This window comes from Acartia tonsa, chromosome 11 (genome assembly GCF_053477335.1).
Source record: "Acartia tonsa isolate MP-2025a chromosome 11, ASM5347733v1, whole genome shotgun sequence".
NCBI classification, from domain to species: Eukaryota; Metazoa; Arthropoda; class Copepoda; order Calanoida; family Acartiidae; genus Acartia; species Acartia tonsa.
This window is the reverse complement of record NC_137270.1, coordinates 1587153-1608166: the sequence shown is the minus strand read 5'-3', so window position 1 is coordinate 1608166 and position 21014 is coordinate 1587153. Positions and strand designations below refer to the sequence as shown.

The window sequence follows — 21014 nt, the reverse complement described above, 5'->3', positions numbered from 1 at the left end:
ATATAATTGTATGACAACACATACTTTAGAAAAAATGCACTACACCTGTGGGCCACCCACCTAGCCCGCTGGGGTTGGTCCCCAACTTGCTGGATTATCTAAAATAATGTCCTCATTAATAGACACAGTTTTTACAAGGAAAAAACAAAAAGAATAAGTAAGTTTCTAGGTTAGGTTAGGTAAAATGCACATAATCCCTGTGGAAAATCTACCTAGCCCGCGGGGGTTAGATTCAGTTAAGTCTTGTGCCAATTTTAGCTCTGAATTTGAGTTTCTTGACCTTAAAACCTATATTTTGATATATAACAAGATATATATTGGAAAAATAATGCATTGAACCCCTGCGGGCCACCGACCTAGCCCGCTGGGGCTAGCTTCAGATTAGTCTCATGCTAATTCCAGCTCTGAATTTGAGATACTAACCTAAAAAACTTATAATTTGATGTATCACAACATATATATTGGGAAAAATACACTTAACCCCTGCGGGCCACCCACCTAGCCCCCTGGGGTCGGTCCCTGACTTGCTGGATCATCTTAAATAAAGTCCTCATTAGGGTTGGGCCGGATACTTTTTTGGCCGGATACCGGATACCGGATATCCGGCTGATTTCAAATGCCGGATATCCGGTAACCGGCCGGATATCCGGCCAACGCCGGATATCCGGCAAATATCCGGTTATCCGGCCAAATTACCGGATATCCGGCCGGATAACCGGCCAAATTACCAGATATTAAAGTAGTAAAAAAAAATTTCTTTAGAAATCTTATATAAATTTACATAAAGTTAAACTTATTCAGAAAAAATGTTCTTCTAGCTTCAATAATAAGAAAATTGTAGCCATTTAAGATTTTAAAAAGCAGAGATTTTTGGTGTAAAGTATAAAAAATTATAGAGCCGGATATCCGGCCGGATAGTTTCAATATCCGGTATCCGGCCGGATATTGAAAATGGCCGGATATCCGGCCGGATATCCGGCCACACCGGATATCCGGCCCAACCCTAGTCCTCATTAATAGACACAGTTTATTCAAGAAAAAAATTCTGTAAAAATATAAGTTAGTTTCTAGGTTAGGTTAGATAAATGCTCCTAAGCCCTGCAGAAAACCAACCTAGCCCGGGGGGGTTAGCTTCAGGTTAGTCTAATGCTAATTTTCGCTCGGAATTTGAGTTCCTTGACCTAAAAAACCTATATTTTGATATATAACAAGATATATATTGGAAAAAATGCACTTAACCCCTGCGGGCCACCAACCTAGCCTGCTGGGGCTAGCTTCAGATTAGTCTAATGCTTATTTTAGCTCTGAATTTGAGTTCCTTGACCTAAAAAACCTATAATTTGATGTGTCACAACATGTATATTGGATAATATAATAATATAATTTATTTGGAATTCAACAAGTAGATACATTATTGCATTGGTTAATAGCCCACTGGCTATGCGGAAATGGTCGACAACTGTTACGTTGTTGGCCCTTTCCGTATTACAATAATACTAGTTACAATATTTAATACAGGATATAAAATAATTATGTTGTATGATTGTATCCAACGCTATATCTAGACTTCTTGATCCCTTACAGGGGTGTCGTGGGTGTGAAATAATCATACCCAATCACTATTGTGATTATAGTCTAAAAGACCGACGAGCTGCTTCGTTAGTTCACATGTCAATGCTGTCCTTATCCTGGGCCTGGCCCGTGAGCCAGGTTCAAGCATCAAAGAGCATGACATGACCGAGAACCACGTTGACGACCCTCGGGAGATTGGGTTTGGGAGGGACTATTGGAGAGGGAGATATAAGTTAAAATGTTAAGTTAAGTATTGGGATTACTCATGATTAATTAATGTATAATATTTGAATGATTGATATAATTTATTGTGATGTGGAGTGTAGTTTGTTTGTAAGAGCATTTAAACAATGGATTAAAAATAAAGAAAAATGAAAAAAATAATTTTAAAGGAATTTGAGACAGTTAAAAAGAAATTTGAAATTTGAAATTTGAGACAAGTAGCATGCAGCAAGCAATTGAGTAATAAATAATTAATTAATTAATTAATTAATTAGCAAATAATTAATAAGTACATTAATAAGTACTAAGTAATGAATCTAGGACCTATTTAATTTTGATTTTTGATTAAATGAAAGTGTGAGCTTGAAATGAAATAAGATTTAATTTCTAAGACTAAAATTATTATGATAAACTGGTAAAGATTAAACGAAAATTGAATTAAGTTAACGAAAATTAAATTAAACGAATCTGAGAAATTCTTTACTTCATTTGTTACTTAATTTCCCTAATTGACGTAGTAAATGTCAGACTAATTATTATTAACCATAGGCAGCGTGCATTTGGACTCATATTATCCTTGTTATTTGCTTTAAAATTCTGTTCATTTACTTAATGTATGATGACCCTACTTATTTGGCATGCCGACAAAGTTTCCCGACAAAAGTTTGCCGACAAAGTTTACCGACAAAAAGTTTACTAATAAACGTGTTAGACAGATAAACGAACAAACAGTTATGTAGTTTAGGCGTATACTTTAATCAGACGATAAGACACACACGTGTAACATTTCATCATCTTTAATTGTTTCAGGAGTGTAAGTTAATATTCTAAGTATGTATGTGCGTTTGAGTGCATGTGTGTTCGCGTGTGTCTGTTCGTGTTAGGGGTTGTGTGATGTCAGGTTGGGGTGGTTGGGGTGGTTATTTATATACGATAATGGGGGGGGTTGAGATTGATGACCTTAGGGGAAACGTCCCTTTGCGCAAATGTCCTCACGTGACCAATTGTTTACTAAGTGAAAAAAGGGGTAGTTATTAAAATTGCGCAAAGAAAAAAGATGCATTTTATTGGGGGTGGGGGATTTCTATTATTTTATTGGCTTAATATGTTGCTAAGAAATTCTACCGACAAAGGTATTGCATTTTCGTTTAATTGTTCACTGACCGTTGCTAAACCCACATCCTTAAGTTAAGTCAATCTGCTCCACCTGTGTTAATTTTACACATAAGTTTTACACCTGCTTTACTACTTAAATACCGGTGATGTCTGGTAATATCCATCAGTTATTAGCCGCGGTCGAGGCAATGGATGAGGACCCGCATCCTGTGGAGGGTGCCGACATGAACGCCAACAACGTCGCCCCTGCCAACGCCATCGACGCAAACAACCTGGTTCAGGTCGGCCCCCAGGCCATGGGGTTCTTAGCGCAGCAACCCGCTTTGAACCCCGACTTGATGCCGGGCTGGTACAGGAGTAGTCAGGTTCTGCATAGATTCTTTAAAGAAATATGCAAACTTGTGTACCGGTCCGGTTTTCAGTCAGTCATAAACAACGACGCCATTCGTTTGTTTAATGACGGGGTCGGCCTGTTCCGGGTGTTGCAGGACTCCTTGCCATCCTCACAGCGTTTGCAGGAGGAAAACGAGGAACAACTGGAGCTGCTCGAGGCCAGGTGCAATGGCTACAAGGAAAGCGTCCTAGTGGCGCTGGCCGAGTACGACATTGCACTCAACCTCGAGCGCACTGTTGACCTCAGCGACGAGGATGAGCCTGCCGCCAACCAGGAGAATGCTCCAGAGTGGTATGATCCTGAGTGGTCCCTGGACACAAACTTATCCTCCGGCGGCGACGGCGATCTGGCCGACCTGGGAGACCTGGACGAGTTCTCCGGTGCTGATCAAGAGGAGGGGGAAGAAGGAGAAGAAGAGGGAGAAGAAGAGGAGGAGGGGGAAGCCTCCTCCGTTATTACCGTCGACTCCGACTCGGACGTTGAGGTCGCCATCGAGGGGGCACATAACCTAAGTGTTGAAATCCTCAACTAGATGTCCAGTTACATACCATCATTCAACAAATGCCATCAATCTACCTCTAGTTAAACATCATTATATAGTCAAAAGTGTCAAAATATCCTACCAAAATCATCGTAAATTTATCGTAAAATCTATCTTAAATTATCGTAAATTTCTCGTCATAAGTGCAAATATATATATAAATAACAAAATATTCTTTATTGATTATATTTATTGTTGTTGTATTGCAACGCTACTCTATTCTTTGGTAAAGTTTGTTCGTTCTTAATGAGGTATAAATAAATTGATTGCTGGGTAACAGTTTACGTATAAATAGATATTTTAATTGAATCCTAGGTACTTATTCCTGTTAATAACAGATTTGTGTAAATATTGAAAAAAACTTAATGGTACTAAAAGGCGTAAAATAGCGTACTTACGTAAATTACGTAAATATAATTACATGTGAATGCGCGACGCTTCTCTATGACTCGTTAAGTGTTTGTTTAGGTTTATCGGTTAGCTAGCAAGTAATAGAATTAAAAGTAGATATCGTGAGTACGTAGCAAAACTGAGAGGCATGAGATAGCGTGAACTTACTAATGTAAAATTCGCCTATATACTTATTCATTCAAGATCTTGTTTGTTTAAATGAAAAGAATGCGTATTGATCTGTAATAAACTGATTCTATAAAAGCTCCTAGGTACTTATTTTATATTGATGATAAATTTCGTGTGAATAAAAGTAGGAGTAGGACGTGCGAGTTTAAGAAGAATTAAGTTAACGTGGGCTAATGTAAAGCTTTAAGACTTAAAGTAGCGTAAACTAACGGAAATATGTTTTGTGAGAAGTTGCGACGCTTCTCTATAATTCGTTCAAGTCTGTTTATCGAATAATTGAAGTAAAGAATCAGTAAAAATAATAATAAGAATAAGCTGCGAATCGGCTGCGAATCGATTTGTAGATAAGTTAAGAAAACCATTAACAATTAACAAATCACGACTAACAATAGGTCCGCTAAAGGCAGAAGTAATGTTAAAATGTACGAAAAATTTAAAATACTCAAGACTTGGTTGGGATTATTCTGAAAGTAAAAGGTGTAAAAAGAGTTTTCTGTTAAAGAGATTCTTATCCTGCAGAGACTTGATATCTGCTGGTAGTCTATTCCATACGCTAGGAAAAGAAAAAAGTGGGAGGGATTTGATATACTGCTTATTTGTAAATTGAATGCTGTAATCGTTGTCGTTCCTTAGCCCTCTAGTTCGCACGTCCCTGTTTAATTTCCATGTATTGTCAAATGTTGCGGGTACTTTTTTATTCCTATAAAGATACATGAATCTGGCCGTGTTATATATTACTAGTTTTTTAAATGGGAGGATACCTAGGTCGATAAAAAGATCCCTTGTATGCGCTCTATTGTCGGTTCTGCTGATTATCCTAACTGCTTTCTTTTGTAAATTCATTATTGGTTTGATACGTGCATTAGGTAAATCAACAAATAAGGGGCTACAGTAGTCCAGCAGACTCTTCAAATAGGAATTATATATTAATATGAGATGCCGTTTGTGTAAAAGGTTTTTCATCATTTTCATTGTGAATATAATTTTACTTATTCTAATTCTTAAGTTATCAAAATGAAATTTATATGAGAGTTTGTTGTCAATGAGAACGCCTAAGTGCCTACAGAATTTTTCATTATCGTTGGGGGTAAGAGTTAATTTTGTTATTTTACTTGGGTCATTCTGTCCTTCATCATTCATGTCAAAATATACTGGAAAATCTCTTAGTAGACCGAGGTTGATATTATCTAAAAAGCGTTCGTTTCTTTGTAATCCGAAAATAAGAACTTTCGTTTTCTTCGGATGCAATAACAATTTATTACTACTGTACCACGCTAACAGTTTTGGCAGTTCAGTGTTTGCTAGATTAATGAGATTGGCAAGCGTGTCGCTTTCAAGAAACGCGCAGTTATCATCCGCAAATAAATAGCTTAATAGAGTGTCTGAGCATGAATCTATATCATTAATATAAATAAGGAAGAGTAAGACACCTAATATCGATCCTTGAAGCACCCCCCAGTCTATCAACTCTGTTCTGCTTGAATTAATTCCTTTGTAAAAAACTCTTTGACGTCTGTCTTTAAAATAACTCTTAAACCACTTAAGTGCATGACCTCTTACCCCTAAATTCTCTAGTTTTTTCAATAAGATAGACCTATCTAACATGTCAAAGCATTTCCTTACATCTAGCAGAACAACCATTGCTATTCTGCCAGATGCAAGGCATGCAGTGATCTTGTTGACTAGGTGTAATATTGCATGAAAGGTTGATCTGCCGGGTCAAAACCCATATTGAAGTTTGTTAAAGTATCTTTGATGTTGCAAAAACTCCATTAGTTGTATGTAAAGGCATTTCTCTTGTATTTTAGAAAAACTATTAATAAGAGATACTCCTCGATAATTATCTAAAAGATAGAATGGTCCGCTTTTATGGATTAAGATAGTCCTTGTTATTTTCTGTCCATCTGGCATTGTCCCCGTTGCAAAACTTAGATTTATTATGTGTAGTAAAGGCTTTATTATTGCTATCCTCACAAAATTGACTAAATATAAACTTATTTCATTGTCATCACAGCTTTTCTTATGTTTCATGTTGCCTAATACTTCTAGTAAAAATCTTTCAGTTATTGGTCTTAAGAAAAATGTACTTTCTGCCGGGGGGGGGGAGATAATGATGAAATGTACTACTGTTGATTTTAGGTAAAAGTGGTGTTAGACTCCTGCCTATGTTAGCTATTTCTGTGTCATCGTATATTTTTTCGTCGCCTACTTCTATATATTCTATCCGTGTGTCTTTCTTGGAGGTTCCCATAGTGTCTTTCAAAATGTCCCAAAGTTTTTTAGAGTTTCCCCCAGCATCTAATATTCTCTCTCTGTAGTGAAGTTTTTTGGTTGCTCTATTCGCCTTATTAAAATTGTTTCTAAAAATCCTGTAACTCTCTGCTGCTTCCGGTGAGTCTTTACGTGCTAAATACAATTGTTTCTTTTTAAGTCTACTCTTCTTAAGTTCTTTGGTTAAATGTTGGTTAATAGGTGTAGATCTCTCTTTATTGTTAACTAATTTATTAGGTATGTTCTGGTCGAGTATCTTCAAAAACTTCCCAATAAAAATTGCGTACGCTTTATTTACATCTACCTTTTCATTCATTACTTCTCTCCAGTCCGTAATCGCTAGCGCTGTCCTAAATTTCTCTAAATTTTCATTATTGAAAGATCTTTTATACGTTGGTTTTGCCTTATGTCTATTGTTAGGTGGGTTTTTTATTTGTATTAGGTTGACTAACATATGATGGTCCGATATGTTTGTGGGTATTATGCCACATAAGTCAACTTTACCAATTATGTTCTTACATGCCATGTTGTCAATCAAAGAGTATGTGTTGTCTGTAGTTCTTGTGGCCCTACTTATTGTGGGTACGTACGCATTCGAAATTAGACTGTTGAATAACGAGTTTGCTTCAGAATTAGGTTGGTTCATCTTGAAAAGGTTAATATTGAAGTCCGAGAATAAGATCACTGGTGTATTATGTCTGTCCAAGAAATCGAGGTGTGCTTCAAGTATCGATAAAAATTCATTAACCGCTGCGCTCCTAGTCATGTTAGGGGTCGTTGGGGGGTGGTAAACGTTTAGTAGAGTAAACTTTTGATTACTTATTGTAATACTAATTGTAAGACATTCATAAATCCTATCTCTAAAAAATTCATCATCATTTAATCTTGTTACTGCTATTCCTTTGCTGACTAAAAAACCTACACCTCCGCCGTTCCCTGCCCTCCTATTATTCTTTATATACTGGTATCCGTTAAAGGTAAGATCAAATGAGTGCCAAATTTCCTGCATGGCTAATATATTCAGTTTCGAGTTACCCGAGTTTATATTATCTATGAATAGTGTGACGTCATTAAATTTACTCAAGATAGACTGCACGTTTATAGAGAAAATGGATAAATATTTTGTATTTGTCGCGTTAATAAAGTTTTTAATGTCTTCTTCGCTATAATATTTACAGGTGGGTAAATTGAGATCGTTTATAAAATCTGTATAGTTGGTGCCGTATAGTACCTGGCAGTTAAGGTTAAGGCGAATATCATTATTGAGCTCATCTATACTATTGTTTATGAGGTTATGGATATTGGCAACGTCATTATCTGCTATATTAATTACTCTGTTTGCTACGTTTGCTGCTTCTCTCAACGTCTCTATATTATCATCATTTTCGTTTGGGTCAAGCTCGACCATTTATATGAAATTTCCTAATGAGGAACTTTTTTAATTTGCTCATACTAATACTACACTCCGTAAAAGATTTTAATTCCTTAATAGTCCCGATATATCTACTGTGATCTCTACTCCCTTGTCCCCCATTCCCCTCCCTCCCTGAGGTCGTTTCAGTTGGTTCAATGGTGATGGGTAGCATTCTAGCCTCCCGACATTTGCGTTCCCCAACCCCCCCCCCCTCCCTGGAACGCCATAAGTTGTGAATATAATTAAATTCAGATTGAGTTGAACTAAATTAAATAGTTAATAATTAATAATTAATAATTAAGTCGTTGATTTCGAGTTGGATACACTCAAGAATACATTCAAAAATAAGTAAATAAATAATACAAAAAAGAAATAACTGTTGGTACTCAAATTTATATTATTATTAAACCCTTAATAGCTAACGTTCCTTAAATCTAACATAAAAGACAAAAAAAGTAAAAATAAAAATAAAAAAAATAAAGAGAATACAAAAAATATGTTTATACTGTAAACGATTTTAAATTTTTCAAAACGATTACTGGTAGACAAAAATTTGGGTTTTAATTTAAAATAATTACATGACATTTACTGGTTTAATATAAGTAAGAAAAATAAGAATGTGCATAATTAATGTTAGGTTTATTTTTGTATGTTTGACTTTAGTTTGGCGTTTAATATTGCAAAAAAAGAAAAGAAAAATGAAAGTGAAAGAAATATTGGGATTTGCTAGTAATTTTTTAATAATTTAGCGTAATGAAAAAAATATCCATAGTTGTGTTAAAGAAAAATAAGATTTTTTAAGAAAAATTTGTAAGAAAAATTTACTGAAATTTACTATTTTATTATATTATACTGAGCAAAAGTAACTATGAAAGAATAAATAAGTAGGAAAGGAGTGAATAAGTTTATTAAAAATAACTATTTTAGCCGTATTACTTGATTTAAGTTAAGTTTACTGTAGGTTAATCCATCGCTGCCATGAGTGGCGGTAACTGCCGCAGGTGGCCAAATGTTATGTAGAATAAGTTAAGTTATGTTAACTGCCGCAGGTGGCCAAATGTTTAAATAAATGGAAATTGTAAAAAAATTATATTACGATAGCCGCAGGTGGCTGTAACTGCCGCAGGTGGCCAAAATGTTTATGTAAAAGTATTATATATTTTTGCACCTGCAGTAACTAAATTTCTGCCGCAAGTGGCACTTCCGCCGCAGGTGGCTCGTTATTTAGTATTATTGTTAAAAGAAATTTAACCTGTTATGCTGGTACTCGTGCTGGTTAAAGTGCCGCAGGTGGCCAAAGTCAGTGGTGATTGTTTATGACACCTGCCGTAATATCATAGTTTGATATTTAGTAATTAAGCCGCAGGTGGCTAATGTTACACTGCTGTTTCCGCAGGTGGAAATAATAAGCCGCAGGTGGCTAATTATAGTAGCGTGGCACACTGCTGTTTCCGCAGGTGGAATTAATAAGCCGCAGGTGGCTAATTATGATGGCGTGATCTGCACACTGCTGTACCGCAGGTGGATTAACCTAGCCGCAGGTGGCTGGCCGCAGTTGATTGCTGAACCCCTGCTAACCGCAGGTGGTTATTGGAGTGACTCCTCCCGGCGGATAATAAACCGCAGGTGGTTGATTAATCAGATGATCAGTTGTTGGTGGCTGGTTGTCCGCTACGTGTGGACTGTGAGCTGCGGGTTGGTTGTTTCCTCTGCTTTTTGGGTATGCACCCTTTGGATTGCTGGGTGTTAGGTGTATCTTCCTCACTCAACATCGATGCGTCTCGTACTGATACATCCCTGGAAACATCCCTTGATACATCCCTGGATACATCCCTGGATACGTCTCTGGAGGATACTTCTCGAGATGAAGATACGTCTCTTGAGGTTGGTGCGTCTCTGGTATCCTGCGTTGATTCCTGCTGGTCCTTCGGTTTTGCTAGAATGCCAGCTACTTCATTCTCAATAAGTGATAGTGCAATTTCTCTGACTGTTGATTTTTTGGAAATCTGGTCGTTAATATTATTCGCGTCTTCGGAAATCTCTTCCCTGGTGGCCGACGTCCGCTGGTGGAGGCTGTCCGGTGGAATTTGGCGCTGCAGCTGGTCCTTGGCGTCTAGGGATATTTCAGGTGCTAGTCCCGCGAATCTGTTGTGGATGGGTGTATTGAACTTCAGCTGCTTCATGGCCGGGCTCCTGTTGCTTTCGTTGAAGAGTTTAAGTGGTGTGAAGTCATGCTTCCTCTTCTTGTTGGTCTTCGGAGCTGCAGATTCGTTTGCTGACTCGATCTGAATGATTCCATCGTCCCCCTCTTCATCTTCCAGGTCAACTAGGAGTGGATTAATCTTGGTCGGGTTGTTCATGTCCATTAGGTGGCCTTCGTTGAGGTGGCCGTTAACAAATGCCGGCTGAGCAAATGGACTCTGCTTGTTCCTGTTTCTTATCCACTGCTTCTCATCGATCGGTGGTGAGATTAATTCCTTTAGCGAGCGGCCGTACGGGTTCTGGACGGTGAAAAATTGGAATGGTTTGCTCTCCAGGCTGAAAACCATGCGTTGTCCGCGTAGGTATGCTCTATGGACCTCCGGGTGGCGGCATAGCCATGAGAGCACGTCTCTGTCAAGTGCAGTCGTGTCGATACCCACCCTGCATGGGTAGAGCTTCCCGGAGCGAACGGATTCCGCGTAAGATTTGCTGGTGGCCTTGTTCCGTTCATTTAGGCTGTCGACGTGCGTCTTCTTAAACTTGAGGATCGCATCCAGGTAATATCTGGAACGTAGACGGATGATGTAATTCCTGGGAGCTGCCACATCCCTGTCTCTCATGCTGCCGAGTGGATGTCCGTATTCGATGCACTGCATCCAGGAGCTGGGTACTTCATCTAGATCTCCACTGGTGAAAGCGTCCTCGAGGCATGGTTTAAGGAGTTTTTCGAAGATATTCGACATCTGAGGTTGGCCGGTTGACGTGTAGTCTGCGTAGTTGTGTATTTTTATTGAAAATGAACGGTCTCTTCTTTCCCGGTTGTTCAGTTGGGAGTATTTGAAGAGTAGAGAGCTGCTCCAATTTGCCAATCCTGTTATCATAATGGATTATCATCTCATCCATTTTATTCTTGAGGTCCAGATCCACCTTCTTGATGGAGTTTTTCAGGTTGTCAATACTGTCCTGAATGCCCTGAATCGTCGTCTCGCTGCTGCCTCCTCTCTGTTTGATTGTCGCCAGGTCCTTCTCCAGTTTTTCAATTCTCATCAGCTGATCTGCCGAGTCGAAGTTGTTCTCTCCTTTCATTACCTTGGAGAGGATGTTTATCAGGGCTGTGGCGCCGATGCTGCCATTGGAGCGGTTCGCATATTGAAAAACAATATCCTTGATATTGTCGCTGCCTTCGTTGTCGGCCATTTCGCTGTGTCTGAAAGAGGGAGGGCGAGTAATTCACTGTGTCGATTTTAAAATGTTAATATATAAGCTGGGTGGTTGATGAATCGAAAAAAATCACTAGTTCGAAATTAGTAGTAAGAAATTGCGAAAATCACTGAGTAGTCGAAAATAGTAATGTATTTGAGTGGATTTTGATATATTTATTTATTTAGGCAGGTATTATTATAGATGGCAGATATAAGAGGATATACACATATTAATTCACATTTAGTATTTGGTGAGAAAAAACGTGCTCACTACAGCTGATTTTTGTTTATGTTTCCCACAGCCAATCACTGTCTGATTTAGTCATGTGATCCTTTGAGTCACTGTCATTGGTGGGATTCCTGCCAATGGTATCCTTGTTTGTTTTGTCACGTGAGAAATTCTCAATTCCTATTGGTTGTCAAATTGCTAGCGTGATCTAACAAGATTTGTACGGCAATTTGAGGCCAAAAAAGGTGACCTCAAAAGGTGGCCCCGAAAAAGGGGTGAGTTGCCGTCCAATTCGGTTGGGGGTGATGGGGAAGAGTGCAAATTTACGTGGACACCAAAATGTGAGTGACCATCACCGACGGGATACTGAACTGAACTGAGTATTTGACATATCCAACCTAAAAAACATACAATAAATAATAAATTATATGTATAAAAGGCCAGATTTAATTATTCCAATCTCGGGTAAAGAAATTTAGGATTAGAATAGTTAAATAAATCAATCAATCAATTGCTGGGTTTACAGCAGTAATAAATCCAATAATTTGCTGGGGTTTACAGCACTATATAAATCCAATCAATTTGCTGGGGTTTACAGCAATGTACAATCAATCAATAAATCAAGTAATGAAGATTAGTGTACTAAAAAATATACAAATTAATTTATTATAACTTCTATTGGGACAACTGATCCTACTATTTGAAGCTATGATAAATCAATACATTCAGAAACTTTTACACTTTTAATCTCTAGGGAAATCTTCTATCAATTAGTAATTCTGATAAAAAATAAGTGTAGTATCCAATTACTAAAGCATAGGTCAATAAGTTTACTTTAGTTTAATCCAATCTAATTACTCTATGGATTTGAGTAATAAAAATAATAAATCAATTTAGAATGGGACTTACCACTCTGGATAGGTTTGTTCTTGGTAGCTGGCCTTCTTGGACTCGAAAGGACTTAATCTTTAGTAGCTCTCTCTTTGACTACTGGTTCAGACTACTTATGCACTTAACCCTTGCGGGCCACCCACCTAGCCCCCTGGGGTCGGTCCCCAACTTGCTGAATCATCTTAAATAATGTCCTTATGAATAGACACAGTGTATTTAAGTTAAAACCCTAAGAAAACACAATTTAAGGTAAGTTTCCACATCAAAATAGACCAAAAAAAGCCTAAAAACCCCATTTCCGCAGGGTTTTTCTTACCTAACCTAACCTAAAAATAAAAAATTTTGGATTTTTTTGCCATTTAGATGTAATACCCACAGAACTAGGCTTATATACCAAGTTTGAAGGGTCTAGCTCAATATTTAGACCATTTTGCTCACGGATTAAGAATAGATGTCATTACGCAACCCCCCCCCCCCCCTTTGTACAAAATTTCTTTCTTTGCTGAATCAGTATTTCTATTCTATAAGCAACATTTTAAAAGTACCCACAGGAGTTAGATAAATAGATTGAATTCAAAAGTAAGTAAGTTTTTAACATTTACAAGGATAATTTTATCCATAACATTAAATAAAACAGCACAGCATATTTAGAATACGTTTACTTACATATTGACGGACACACCCCACACATAGAGTAGCTGTACTAGATAAGATATGGATGTAAGGAGAGAGTTTTCATAGAGTACATTCTGAATACTTTTACCTATATAGTGTCGGACACACCCTACATGTAGAGTAGTTTTTCTAAATAAAATATGGATGGATGGAGATAGATTGTTAAAAATCTATCAAGAATACTTGTATCTACGTATTGATAGACGTACAGACACACCTTAGGTATGGAGTAGGTGTTATATTAAAGACATTATAATGAAATCCTGTTATATAAAGTAGTAAGATTTTTTTGTCTCACTAACCGATAAACCGAAATAGTTATCCTTAAAGTGAAGATTTTACTAGGTCCAGGGAAGGTTACCCCCCCCCCCCCCCTCCACCACTCGTAACTTGAGTGCCCCTAGAGTCTTCTAGGGGCGTAGCAGCCAGTTATTGATAAAGTAATAAACGCAAATAATTATTCATTGCAATTCTTCACAAGTTTTTTTTTATTGCAGGTGCAAGAACAATTTAGAATTCATCATGAACAAGTGTTCTATCTGCTGCAAGGAATTATCTACAAAGAGTAGTTTAACCAGACACCTGAGAATTCATACAGGAGAGAAGCCATTCAAATGTGGTTTTTGTGAAAAAGTATTTACACTACAACAACATTTGGTAGGTCATATGAGGATCCATACAGGTGAGAAGCCATACTCTTGTGATAAATGTGAAAAAGCTTTCTCAGGCACAAGTGCTTTATATGTCCACAAGAGGATCCATACAGGAGAGAAGCCTTTCAAATGTGATTTTTGCAAAAAGACATTTTCAGACTGTCGAGGTCTAAAAGTTCACAGAAGAATCCATACAGGAGAAAAGCCATACTCTTGTGATATATGTGAAAAGACTTTCTCACAACAACGTCATTTAAACGACCATAAGATGATCCACACAGGAGAAAAGCCATTTAAATGTGATACATGTAAAGTGGCTTTTATACAACAAAATCAATTAAATCGTCATAAGATAATCCACACAGGAGAAAGGCCTTACTCATGTAATACATGTGAAAAATCTTTCTTTACAACTGGTGATTTGACAAGGCATAAGAAGATTCATACAGGTAAGAAGTCATTCAAATGTGATATGTGTGAAAAAGCTTTCTTACAACAAAATCATTTAACTGTGCATAAGAGGATCCACACAAGAGAGAAGCCATACTCATGTGATACATGTAAAAAGACTTTTGCACAACAGAATGCATTGAATAAACATAAGAGGATCCATACAGGGGAGAAGCTATACTCTTGTGAATCATGCCAGAAATCTTATAAATTTAGATCACAACTCTCAAGACATAACAAAACAGCTGGACATCTAAAAAAGTTAGAATCAACTAAGAATACAGTTTCACAATATGCTTCTACCAGTTTTGTTGATTGTGGTGAAGCTGATGTTAAAACAGAAATAAAAGAAGAAGAAACTCTTGATGAGGATCCTCTCTTTATCAACATGGAGGCTGAGAATGTTGTAGAATCCTAAAAGAGGCGGAAGAGACAATTCAGAATCCTAATGAGGATTAAGATATATACTATTCATATTATTGAATATGAATAATTGTTTTGTGATATTCAATAAAAACTAAAATAATTTATTTTTTCACATTTTTCCATATCCTGAATTTTTATATTTTTTTCAGATACCTATACAAAATGAAAACACAATGAAATGCGTGATGGTAGCTAATTGTATATCATAATATTACAAATATTTAGGTAATTCTTAAATATTTTTCCATCAGAAAAATATGCTAAGACCAAATAGCTACAATGATATATTGCCCCTGAAGACATTAGTTACACTATTGTTTTCTTTCTCAATATTTATGTATAATTAAAAGGTATATGTTTGTAGCTAAAGATCTTGCTGGACATTTCCCCTTTACAGTGAAGCTTTTTGTAGAATAAGGGAATGTTTATAACTATTTTGGCGAAAGGTAAATTAACACTCCCAAAATAAATCACCCCTGGAAAAAATTTACTTTTTTACTTTTCTTTTTAAAAATAAAATGGAGGGGGAACTTAACACCTCCCCCCTCCCCCTCTCTCTTAGGTGCCCTAAGAAATTCCAAACATTTAAAGTTGGTGCAAGCTTTATATAGAGTTATTCCTTCCCTAAACAAATTTTATTATTCTAGTTTGGAATGTTATATTTTCAAGGAATGTTTAAACATTTAACAACCATCCACCACCTTTCAAAATTAGGATAAGTAAAAGCCGCTCGTTATGTATAGAGTAAGATTAGAATTTTATTGTTCTAGCTTTAATAAATTTGCCACTATTTTTTTTTACTTGTAGAAAGTTTTAAAATTAATCTATAATTTTTGCATTTTAGGCGCCAAAACAATGAACAAGTGCCGTATCTTCCATAGAAAATTATCTTACATGAGACATTTAACTAAGACATATTAGGCTTGAAACTGGCGATAAACCATTTAAATGTGATTTATGGAAAAAATATTTTTAGATACTAGTGCTTTGAAAGGTCATAAAAGATAAGAGAAGTCTTACTTTTGTAAAACAAGTGAAAAAGCTTTTACGCAACAAAGTACATAAAAGTGAAAAGCCATACTCTTGCAATGTATGTTTTAAACACTTTTCATTCAATTGCGAGGACCTATACAGGAGTGAGGCCACATACTCTTGTGATACATGTGAAAAAGAAGTATTTAGACATTAGGAATTTAATGAGACACATTGAGAATTATACTGATTAGAAGATATGTTCCTGTGAATTGTGCCAAAAATATTATAACTACACTTCAAGCCTGACTATACTTTTTAGATTTCGTTATTTTCAAAGAAATATTTTAACATATTATATTCTTTTATTTGTTATAACAACTGAGCATAAGCTATTTAACTCACTTTGTTCGTTTGCCTATCAGTGCTTATGTTATTCGTAACTTATAGATGATATCAAGCTTGTTTAAAATCTGTTAATAAAAACATAAATCTTAATTTTCCTTTGACATATTATATATTTATGAGTAGACACAAGCACTAATTTTGTTGTAGGAATAAATTAGGTTTACTTGTGGTTTAAAAATTAGCAGCTGAGGTATAATAATCACCAGCCCCTTCGCTGGTATGGACAGTTGAGAGATATTTTTTTCCAGAAAGAATAGTAAAAGATCTTCTTTTTCATAATTAGGGTCGTTAAATGATAGCTCTTAGGCATGTTAGAGTCTTTCTATCAATTTCAAACTTTGTATCATAATTCCAGTAATAGTTATTTAAAATTTTAAAATCATATTTCCCCCAAAGCATCAAACCAAAGACAGCCTGACGAAGAGTCAAAATCTATTATAGAGTAGCTGTGCTATAATATGGACCATTTTAAAAAATAATACTTAAGTCTATGTAATTTCTTTTTTTTACATTTAGAGGTAGGTCCGTCTATTTTAAAGATGCTTATTATTTTAGCCATTTTAGAAAATAATTTTGTTACATTATTATTTTATTGAATTAAAATTCCCAGAACATTGGTGCGAATCATCTTTATAATCAAGTCTAGAAATATTATTATGTCCCTATTCTGCATTTAACTTTTTTTGGAAGATTTTCTAACAGAAAATTAGTTTCTACTTTTGAATTATATTGAATACTAAATAATTTGATATTCTCTATATTTGTTTTACGGATAGATCTTTAGAGATTTACTTTTATCAGGAAGGAAGAAGCCATTGAACTAAAAATTAAACTGGTGCCCAAAGTTTTAGAAACATGCTCTTTGAATGGATAAGTGAGACAGTTTATATATCGGCTCAAAATAATAAAACTTTTGAATAAAAACCTACTGTTATTCTTGGGAATGAAGTTAATTTATAAATAACTAGCAAAGTCCTATTTAGTTATACACTATAGGATTTACTAGCTAGGTAATCAACAGAGTGGGGCATGAACATCATAACGAGCTTCGAGTCTATTTATTAGAGCTCGTTGTATATATATTTATTGATCATAGCTTTAACCAGTTATAAACTATATTAATATACCTAACCTAATCTGATTTAGACATAGATATTGTTGAAATACAGTAAGTGAACATTCAAAGTGTTTGTTATTTATATTAAGTATTGTTACTCTTTAACTAATTATTTACCGTCAGTCCTCCGTGGTATAAATATCTTTTTTTTAATGCTTTTAAATATTTTTTTGCCATTAGCCTTTTTGGGGCTTCGCTTTAGGAGAAGGAAGGATTCACAATCTTTATGAATTTGAAAAGTTTAAAAGATGAAAAGAAATTTACAAAAGAAAAATATTTAAAAGTATAAAAATTTATAAAATCATTATAAATAGAAAGAAAAGAAAAATTGTGGGGGGGGGGGGTGTTCCACTCCCCAAGAAAATAGCTTAAAACAACCACAGGACCATCCAGCATTATAAATCAGCCGGATATCCCTATCCGTCCAAAAAAAAGTATCCGGCCCAAATTTGATAAAGAATAAAAATTTTGCTCTTGTAGCCTAGCTATTTAAGTTAAAATTGTCTTAGCCAACACAATTCACAATTAATTTCATGGACTTACCATAGAATATAAAGTAGCCAAGCTGAAAACATATTTAAAATCATAAAAAAAAACTTTATAATACAGATTAGTATATTAAAAAAAAAGATGAATAATATATTGAAAAACAAGGGGGGGGGGGGGAAGTTTGTACAGTTATAGGAAATGAAATTCAGTACCAAATTTTGCCCTGGCCGTTTGGGCTTGTTTTTATAGTTATCAACCTAATTCTTTTTGTAAGCGCTCTTATATGATTGGATCTACCTGTAAAACTTTAAAAATTGAATTTTGGGACTTTCCCTTAAAGGGGCTAGTGGAGCAAAAGACCCCCAAACACTAAAATTTTAAGTTCTGAGCCTATTTTCAGAGATATTGAGATGATTTTTTTTATGAAAACTTTTTTCATAAAACCGAACTAAATAGCCATTACAAATTTCATTTTGGGACTTTCCCTTAAAGGGGCTAGTGGAGTAAAAGACTCCCCTAACACTAAAATTTTAAGTTCTGAGCCTATTTTCAGAGATATTGAGACGATTTTTTTAATGAAAACACTTTTTAACAAAACCGAACTAAGTAGCCAATACAAATTTTATTTTGGGACTTTCCTTCTAGGGGCTAGTGGAGCAAAAGGCCCCCCAAACACTAAAATTTTAAGTTCTGAGCTTATTTTTAGAGATATTGAGATGATTTTTTTATGAAAACATTTTTCACAAAACCGAACTAAGTAGCCAATACAAATTTCATTTTGGGACTTTCCTTCCAGGGACTAGTGGAGCAAAAGACCCCCAAACACTAAAATTTTAAGTTCTGAGCCTATTTTTAGAGATATTGAGACGATTTTTTTAATAAAAGCATTTTTAACAAAACCGAACTAAGTAGCCCTTACAAATTTCATTTTGGGACTTTCCTTCTAGGGAATAGTGGAGCAAAACACCCCAAAACACTAAAATTTTAAGTTCTGAGCCTACTTTCAGAGATATTGAGATGATTTTTTTAATGAAAACATTTTTAACCGAACTAAGTAGCCAATACAAATTTCATTTTGGGACTTTCCTTCCAGGGACTAGTGGAGCAAAAGACCCCCAAACACTAAAATTTTAAGTTCTGAGTCTTTTTTTAGAGATATTGAGACGATTTTTTTAATAAAAACATTTTTAACAAAACCGAACTAAGTAGCCATTACAAATTTCATTTTGGGACTTTCCTTCTATGGGCTAGTTGAGCAAAAGACCCCCCAAACACTGAAATTTTAAGTTCTGAGCCTATTTTTAGAGATATTGAGACGATTTTTTTTAATAAAAGCATTTTTAACAAAACCGAACTAAGTAGTTATTACAAATTTCATTTTGGGACTTTCCTTCTAGGGAATAGTGGAGCAAAAGACCCCAAAACACTAAAATTTTAAGTTCTGAGCCTACTTTCAGAGATATTGAGATGATTTTTTTAATGAAAACATTTTTAACCGAACTAAGTAGCCAATACAAATTTCATTTTGGAACTTTCCTTCCAGGGGCTAGTGGAGCAAAAGACCCCCAAACACTAAAATTTTTTTCTTCTGATTATTTATTTCAGTTATTTGAAAAAAAATTTCATTAAAAAAATCAGCCATAATATCTTTCAAAATAAGCTCAGAACTTAAAATTTTAGTGTTTGGGGGTCTTTTGCTCCACTAGTCCCTAGAAGGAAAGTCCCAAAATGAAATATGCAATGGCTACTTAGTTCGGTTTTGTTAAAAATATTTTCATTTAAAAAAATCATCTCAACATCTCTGAAAATAGGCTCAGAACTTAAAATTTTAGTGTTTGGGGGTCTTTTGCTCCACTAGTCCCTAGAAGGAAAGTCCCAAAATGAAATTTGTAATGGCTACTTAGTTTAATTTCTTTAAAAATATTTTTATTAAAAAAATCGTCTCAATATCTCTAAAAATAGGCTTAGAACTTAAAATTTCAGTGTTTGGGGGGCCTTTTGCTCCACTAGTCCCTAGAAGGAAAGTCCCAAAATGAAATCTGTAATGGTTCCTTAATTCGGTTTTGTTAAAAATGTTTTCATTAAAAAAATCATCTCATATCTCAAAAATAGGCTCAGAACTTAAAATTTTAGTGTTTGGGGGGTCTTTTGCTCAACTAGCCCCTAGAAGGAAAGTCCCAAAATGAAATTTGTAATGGCTAATTAGTTCGGTTTTGTTAAAAATATTTTCATTTTAAAAAATCATCTCAATATCTCTAAAAATAGGCTCAGAACTTAAAATTTTAGTGTTTGGGGGTCTTTTGCTCCACTAGCCCCTTTAAGGGAAAGTCCCAAAATGAAATTTGTAATGGCTACTTAGTTCGGTTTTGTGAAAAAAGTTTTCATAAAAAAAATCATCTCAATATCTCTGAAAATAGGCTCAGAACTTAAAATTTTAGTGTTAGGGGATCTTTTGCTCCACTAGCCCCTTTAAGGGAAAGTCCCAAAATTCAATTTTTAAAGTTTTACAGGTAGATCCAATCATAAAGGAGCGCTTACAAAAAGAATTAGGTTGATAACTATAAAAACAAGCCCAAACGGCCAGGGCAAAATTTGGTACTGAATTTCATTTCCTATAACTGTACAAACTTCCCCCCCCCCCCCTTAATTCACAAAATTATAGAAATTAATTGTGGCATTAGGCAATCTCAAATTCCTTTTCAGTCCAGATGAAATAATTTTATAACCAAATCTATAATTTATCATCAACATAATTAAGAGAAAAAAACAGTGATGGTTGTTGTTGGAGAAGTAGTTGTTATTGCGGAAGTTGCAGTGGTGGATGCTGCTGGAGAAATAGATGTTACCAGGGGTTCAAGGGTTTCTAAAGTAGTAAGGAACAATTTATTCAAAACTTTACCCTTCCAATTATCTAAGTCTTATTTGAGCTATGACCCAAAATATATGAGAGGTGATTGGAAATTTACATAAATACACAACAAACCAGACTCTACAGAATCATGTAAGGTTTTTTTAAATTAAAGAGGAAATAAATTATTTTGATTTTTGGGCAAGGGGGAAAAAAGCTCCCACAATTTTTAATCCTGTAAAAAGTATAAATCATACATTTTTGTAGGGAATAAGAATTGGGAAAGAGAGGGATAAATTTTTTATTATTACAAAGAAAATTTTGTAATGGAGGTTAAAAACCC

At 35.3% G+C, this 21014-nt stretch overlaps 2 protein-coding genes across 2 annotated transcripts in view; one reads left to right on the top strand and one right to left on the bottom strand.

Annotated features, from left to right (window-relative positions):
• LOC145332922 (uncharacterized) overlaps nucleotides 1-14979 on the top strand; it is a 37852-nt gene extending 22873 nt beyond the window's left edge. Inside the window, exon 2 of the mRNA XM_080178033.1 lies at nucleotides 13806-14979. Coding sequence (XP_080034159.1) covers nucleotides 13831-14829 — 999 coding nt within the window. The 5' untranslated portion in view covers nucleotides 13806-13830 and the 3' untranslated portion in view covers nucleotides 14830-14979. The remainder of the gene's footprint in view (nucleotides 1-13805) is intronic.
• Nucleotides 1-21014, bottom strand: part of LOC145332434 (uncharacterized) — a 444908-nt gene that overhangs the window by 111189 nt on the left and 312705 nt on the right. The window lies entirely within an intron of this gene.